Below are 7596 nucleotides of genomic sequence, written 5' to 3'. Positions count from 1 at the left end.
GCTAGCAAAAGGGGCAAAGCAAGTTTACACCAGTCAACCAAACACCCAACAAAGTGGCAAACTGTCTGAACAAAGAAACAGCCACGCCTTCCTCCAGGAAGTCTGGGGTTTTAAAAGGGAGGCCTCTTCAGAGATTGGTGGAGCTGGCAATTGGTGAGCCAATCGCTGTAGGCCTCAGGGAGTGGCACAGGAAGACAGGGCTGCATCCACTTCCAAGTGGAGTCAACTTGATTAGAAGCTGCAGATATACAGAAAAGAAAGAAAAGAAAACATACACGGCCACTGGCCATAACAGTCTCACATCCATTTTAGGCAGTAAACCAGTCCAGAAACCAAATGCAATCTTTTAAACACTCACACTGCACACAGAAACTACATTATGTTTTTGAATTTGTTGTTTATTGATGCTCTGTGGAACCATCAGTGGAGAAAATGGTGAAAATAATTCCAGCTATACCTTCAGCTTTGGGAGTTTCAGACATCATTAACTGACATTTACTGTTACAATAAATCCAAGTTCTAATGATTATAAGAAATATTTCACAATAATATAATGATTATAAGAAATATTTCACAATAACAATGCAATAAACCCCCATCCTTTGCTCCCAACTACTAAGAGGTGTTATTAAACAAGACAACAAACAGCTCAGTGTGAATTAATCTTTTGACTGAACTGAACTCGTGTCAAAAAATGGAAAAGCTGAAGAGACCACTGCTTGAAGATGTCCGTAGACGACTACATCTGGTTGAAAGATGCTGAAAGTTGATCATATTGGGTAACCAAGCCTAACTTTCAACATCTTAGTTGAGGCTAAAATAAATTCCGATATTTAATGTATTTTTTGGACTGTTTAAAGACAGAGCTCTGCAGTATTTTCAGTTAAATCTTCTAGACATTTTCCAGAAACAGGGTTGCATGGGGTCTTATTTCCTCGGTTTGGGGTAACACAGAATCACTCCTTCACACTGAACCCGTTCCACCATGACAAATATGCAAAATTGGTGGAAGAAGTACCACAGCTAAGGGAAGAAGTTAAATCGAACCATTGGAGAGTTGAAGATTATGGAAAATAAGTCGATTAGCTTATTTGATTCCCCAAACATCTTCAACTTTCTTTAATTCTTTGGAGGTGGAGAATCTCTGTATCCTCTGAGACTGACATTTTCTATTTTCTGGGATTCCTTCCTACATGGGCTCTTAAAAGCACCAATTCTTGTTGTCATACCGGATTGTTTGGGTTTCTTTCTTCCTTCAGGAACTTTTTCCTTCCCTCTCCCGTCTTTTCTGATTGGAATTCCTTCTCTCTCCTGTCACAGGTGGCAGCTCCCGCTTTCACTCTGTCAGCTACGTTGACGGCCGCGCCCTTGGGTTTGTGTACGTCTCATGATCTGTGTTTTTCCTCTGTGTTGTTTTGACAAAAGAAGGTGGATCCTTCCAAAGCTGGCACTCTGGAGGCAGCAGCGAAGCCGGAACCGCCTCCACCTGTTCAGGAGGAAAAGAAGCTAACCTCCAAATCATCTTTCATGTTTCTCTTCAAGCCCAAAGTAAGAACTGATTCACGTCAGATCTCCCCTATCCCCCTTAAAATTTTTGAATATCTATAGGTATGCATTATGATAAAAATCACCTGTCAGCAAGTAACAGATTGATATGAACTTGAGGTACTGTTAGATACCATGGCCACAAAAGTCCAAGCAGCCTCCACAAGTGGAGTTCGGCTCCTCAAGAAATCAACTGGCCTGGTAAATAGAATCATCTCTTGTGTGAATAGATGCATTGTTAACCAGAATAATGCCATCTGAGATTAAAACGTGCTCTAAACAGCTTACTTGCCCGAAGCGTCTCTCCGTTTGCTGTCATATTCAGAAATCATAACAGTTTCTCAGAGTGTGTGTGCTCGTCTTTCATAATGCAAGCTGTGTCCTAACAGCAGGAGTGCATCTTAATGTCGGTTCAAATGTCGCCTTGGAGTTCAAACTCCGAGCAGCAATAACAGCCACTTTACTCTTAACTGATCCTGGAGCAGAACATCTAAACTTTATGCTTCTCTTTTAGGCTGCTGACCCCAAAAAGACGACTCCAACCCCGCCCTCTCCCGCAGAGTCTCCTCAGCCTGCTAAAGCTAAGGAGGAACCTAAAGCCGTGGCCAAGTCAGAGGCAGTTGTAGATAGCAAGCCGGCGGCAGCCGCCTCTCCGGCTGGAGACGATGCAGCGAGTCAGCCCAAAAAACTGGAGAAGAGGAACTCCATCCAGCTGTTCTTCAAAAACCTGGTGAGAGGAGCTTCATTTTTCTCCCAGATCTTGTTAAAGCAACAGTTGAAGTCTAGTGACATGTTTAAATTATGTGCAACTTACTGCTATTTTATTCAGTTCAGCTTATTTATATAGTGTCAATTCGCAACATGTGTCATTTTAAGGCACTTCACAGGAAAAAAATGTCAATTCAATTATCCAGTTATTCATACAATGATAGACACATGGCACATAACTTGGTAGTAAAAACAAAACAAAAAAACTTTTCTATTTAAGTCGGTGGTATCCAAACTTTCTGCACTGGGATCCAAAACCTTGCAAATCTAAACTACTGGTGGGCCACAAAATTCATTAAATTAAAAATACTAAATTATTGTGATTTTTTTTATTTTATTTAGTTTTACCTGATCAACAATAAACACACTTTTGTTAAATCTGTGTATCATTAAAGAACCAAGACATAAAAAGGACTTTGTATTAATAATAATAAAAAAAAAAACAATTTCAAAAATGTTCAGATCATCAATTGTTTTCCATTTTGTTTGCCAAATTTTTATTTCGCTTAACTTGTCGTCAGAGGCTAAACGGAAACATTTCAAGGGACACAAAAGGTCCCCGGGCCACACTTTGGACACCCTGATCTACAGAAGCCTAGCACATTTTATGAACTCGTTGACTTGCAGCATTCACTTCCCTTGAAGTTGCATGTTTGTAGTTATATATAAAAGAAAGTACGCCCTATTTCAATCAGGACATGATCCTAACTGAAACGATAATCTTTACTGTTTTAGAAAATTATTGAGATCTAAAGTACCGAGAATCATCTAACAGATTTCATAACGTTATTGGAACAAAACTAATTTACCTCTAAGATTGGATTTAAAAGTAAAACAGCAGCCATCTGTTCAATCAACTGATCTTTGTTTCATGTGCCAACAGCCTTGAAAAAAGCCTTTTGCAGGTCTGGAACATACAGACAGATGTGTTCAGTCACAAGACAACAGAAAAGGAAAGACAACAGCAGTGAGCTCAGAAATATAATTGTTCCCCATTAATTTGGAAAGAGCTATAAGGTAATTTCCAATTAGTTCAGTAAGAGACAAAAAAACAAGAATTACACCTTTGAGAGTTCATGATCAGGCAATATTAAAAGACTGAAAAAATTAGGACAGGAAGTGCTAATACAAAGCAATAAACAATCAAAATACATGCTGTGTGGCTTGACCCAAACTGGGTCATCAACAGGACATTGATTTCCAACAGATGGCTGAAAAAGACGTGAACCAAGTTGCTGCAATAACCTCGTTAGAACCACATCCCAACCTGACAGAAATGCTGCTGTGAGACCCTCAGAGAGCTGCACAGAAACAAACATCTGCAAACCTCCAAGAATCGAAGGCGCAACATAAATAATAAGCCAACATTTCTCTGCAATAATATGAGAGAAAATAAGTCAGTTAGAAACCAACTATTGTTATTTCTGCTAAAGTTAATTCTGCAGGCTGTTGAATTGGATATTTCTGGGTTTTTCACATGCAGATTTTCTATTTCTGTTTCCTCTTTAAAAAAAAAACAAAAAAAAAAACAATACACTTGTGGAATCTGTTATGTGGTAAAGATCAGATGCATATTATTGTTTCCTAAAACATAAAATCTTAGAGTTAACAGAAGCTGTAATTTATTTTTTACCATGTCTATATTTGCCTCATGTGATTAACATTCTTAAGTCTAATTTTCTTTACTCCCCACTAGATGGCAGCAGCCACTTGTTGTATTATTGGAGGTTCAGGCCATGCTCTGCTGAGAACAAAGCAGATTAGCATGCCACTTCACGTTTCTCAACTTTCAGTTTTACACCTAGCAGTGGTTTAGTACAGCTATGGTAACTTAAAGTCAACATACTTCAACTTGCTGTCAGCTACATTATTTTTCCTCTTATAGACAAGCTCCTGGCAAGGCAGTTTAAGGAAATAGTGGTAAAAGAGGTCATTTCCTGTGGTTAAATATAGTTGTGCAGACAGTTTTACAGTGAACAAGAATTTACTGTTTTCTCCCTTCTTATTTATAGGGTCAGAAACGCCACTCTACAGATGCTGGGGTCCAGACAGAACCAGCGACTGCTGCTACAGCATCTGAGAAAACCAAATGAACCCTTTAAGTTTCCCTGTACAGAACCCCCCCAGGCTGTCCCCTCCCCCTCTTTCTAGCTCTTACTTTGTCTTTGTGTCTGTCATATTTCGTCATCATCATATTAACTACTTTTTTAGATGTCGCAATATGAAAAGGAGTGCTTTTAAAAGGATTCAGAAAAGAATCGCATGTGGGTAGATGAAGAAAAGGAGAAACGGTGCCTATAAAATACTCTACCCAACCTCTAAAATGGCAAGTTTATAGTGATATAAAAAATCAAACCAGTACAAAACACTTCAGATCTTTTCCCACCTATAACACTAAATATAAGTTGTGCATCTCTGATCGAAGACAAACCAAAGTAGCTTAAAGCAAAATAAAAATAATAATAATAATTAATTAGGTTGCACACTTCTTTCCAACAAGGTTTGTTCTACTTCCACAGACTCAATATTAGCCAGGACATGCCTCCCATCATGTAACACGCTTCTGATTAACTCAAATATAATTCAGCTTCTCTGTTCCTGACATTTGTTTAGTCACAGCTTCCAGTAACAGTCACGCTCTCAGGGAGGCTCGAATTCATCAGAACAATCTCATTCTTAAAATAATTTATGAGGCACTAGATCTACCATAAAATGAAGTTATTGTGGTATATGGCATATTTAAAGACAGTCAATCCATCAGTATCAATTTGAGAAAATGTTGTGTAACTCAGATAGTACTAAGAATTGGGCATCCCTCCAAGATTGATAAAAAGGCAAAACTAACCAGGTTCATAGCAACATTAAATGAGCTGCAGGCATTTCTGTCAACTACAACCTATACCTCACACAATAGAGCAATCTCATATGTGGCAAGATGGAAGGCTTTATTATTAAGAAAAAAACATCCAAGTCTGGCTAAAAGTTCCAAAAAACATTTCACGTTTCCTGAAAGTGTGCAGGAAACTATCACCAAGCAGAACACCATCCACAGTGAAGCATGGTGGTGACAGCATCATGCTCTGGGACTGTTTTTCTTCAACTGGAACCAGGGAGTTATGAACAGTTCCACAAATTAGTTAATGATGGATCAAAACCTTCATGTTTCTGGTGACAAAAATGAGGAGGAGCTTTTCTGAACTAATCAACTTACCACCACCAGAACAAATAAAAAGTGTGAAAGTGAGCACACTTATGCAATATCTTAGGTTCCTTATTTGTATTTAGGGTTAGCATAAGTGGGGTTGTGGTTTCACTAAAGGGGGTAACATATCGGACATTAATTATCTGAGTGTCTTTTTTTTTTTTTTACATCACCCAAAACTGGCATTTTAATATGGTTTCAGGCTTTTTACATTCACCTTACGGCAATGTGAAACGGAGATATTGTGGCAACTTCACTGAAATGTATATTTTTGATCATAAAAATACATTGAGTAGTGTAGCAGTGCGAGTGTGAAATCTTTTCTACAAACTTTTAGGCCTAATCTGACTTTTCCCCGTTTATGTTCTAACATACTGGGGCTTTTGCAATATTTAGTCATGTGTTTTGCTTTCAGTATCTAATTCCTGTGCTAAAACCGAAGTGGCAATGCCGTGTGAGTTGTGTTATGACATCCAGGCACTTCTGGTACCAGAGTGGTTCCAACAAAATTGAAATGAAAGATATTTAGAAATATGGAGAAAAAAAAATCAACACCTTAATTAAACAGCATGTACAAGCGCAAATATAAATATATGTTAGCATTGAAATACTGTGTCATACATGAAATCACAATCTTATTTTTTCCCTTGGCATCTGATTGTAAATATCAATATTAACAAATACACTGGGGATGGCAAAGTCTTGTCCACATCTGTCTTTTTGCATCCTGTCATTTAGTCTAAGCCTCATTATGGTGTTCATCATTTGTGTTTGTCACATGTACAATTAACTTGCTTTTGATTGCTTACATGCATGTGTAACTTCTGTAATCTCAGAGACAATAAACATGTTCACCCTTCACTCTTCTCCTGCTGCTTTTACTATTAAGAAACTTTAAAAGGAATTCCAGGATGTTGCTGGAAAGTCAACAGTTGTGAGTCAGCAGGTTTGGCAGAAACCCAGACAAACGAGGTGTAGCACAAGTGTCAGAGAATACTGAGGAAAAACTGAAAGTATTGCAAAACCGTGCCAAGCTCCTGAGTAATCCCCAATTTCTTTATGGCTTCAATAGAGTAATACTGAATGTACTGTCTTAAATCTGAATCATCATCACCAGTTCTACAGGTCTTTCAAAGTTTTACTTTGGATGTTATAAGCCCAGTTTCTTTTCATTTTACATGTTGATTGTTTTTCTTTTCTTTCTTAAACTGCTTAAAGCTGACCAATGCAAACAGCATCCCACAGCTACTGGCCTTTGGTAAAGATGTGCAAAATGTTTAAAAATAAATCGGTGTTGAAACAGAAACATAATCTCACACACAAAACAAAAGTATGTATGAAAAATGTGACAGTAAATATGACAGAAAGTGTTTGTGTCTGGTGAATCGTTTCTGTGTTGCTTGTATCACATGACTTTGATCGCTATCTTGTTCAAACTAGCAAAGTGATCTTATTTTTATTTTCTGGCAAAGGTCATCAGATTGTTATTTAAAATGATGCCATGCACTATTCCTGTGACGTTTGGAGGAGAAAAAGGCCCACAGCATCACAGATTCACCACCATGCCTTTTCCAATATGAATTTCCACTACCAGACTCAGCTGTAGTTTTTGTTGCTTAAAAGCACAGATTTTTTTTTTTTACCAATCTTACAGTTTTAATCAAAATCCTTAGCAAAATTGGCTAAATTCCACACTACTCTTCCACTTGTTTTAAACTTTGTAAGTTATTGCTTTAATCCTACATGTGCCATTACCTGACTTATTAAGATCAACACTCTGATTGAACGTAATGTTCTCTTCCATTTCCTACTTTAAAGTGCCGCAACAAATGGGCCACTGTGTCAAATCAGGAAACAGGACATTTCTGAAATGTTGCTTAATAATTATTTGATACGGTGGAACTTTTTCCACTGACTAAATAATCTCATTTTCAAGGTTGGATTTTTCTCCATTTTTTTTAAATGTGACACTGCAATAAGAAACTGATATAATATAGTTGTGTTGAAATTATTAAGAATTTAATAATTCTTAATAATTATTTCACTGCAATATATTTCATTCGAGCATAAAACGGCTCAAA

At 37.6% G+C, this 7596-nt stretch overlaps 1 protein-coding gene across 1 annotated transcript in view; it reads left to right on the top strand.

Annotated features, from left to right (window-relative positions):
* The window catches only part of bcas1 (brain enriched myelin associated protein 1), an 18539-nt gene extending 12163 nt beyond the window's left edge, over positions 1 to 6376 (top strand). Inside the window, exons 12-15 of the mRNA XM_015057415.1 lie at positions 1426 to 1548; positions 1666 to 1746; positions 2060 to 2275; positions 4326 to 6376. Of these exons, the coding sequence (XP_014912901.1) occupies positions 1426 to 1548; positions 1666 to 1746; positions 2060 to 2275; positions 4326 to 4406 (501 nt within the window). The 3' untranslated portion in view covers positions 4407 to 6376. The remainder of the gene's footprint in view (positions 1 to 1425; positions 1549 to 1665; positions 1747 to 2059; positions 2276 to 4325) is intronic.
* Positions 6377 to 7596: the final 1220 nt, after the last annotated feature.

The sequence above is a fragment of the Poecilia latipinna genome, unplaced genomic scaffold, assembly GCF_001443285.1.
Source record: "Poecilia latipinna isolate Pla-1442-1.1 unplaced genomic scaffold, P_latipinna-1.0 Scaffold1461, whole genome shotgun sequence".
Classification (NCBI taxonomy): domain Eukaryota; kingdom Metazoa; phylum Chordata; class Actinopteri; order Cyprinodontiformes; family Poeciliidae; genus Poecilia; species Poecilia latipinna.
The sequence above is the reverse complement of the archived record's forward strand: the minus strand, read 5'-3'. Positions and strand labels throughout refer to the sequence as shown.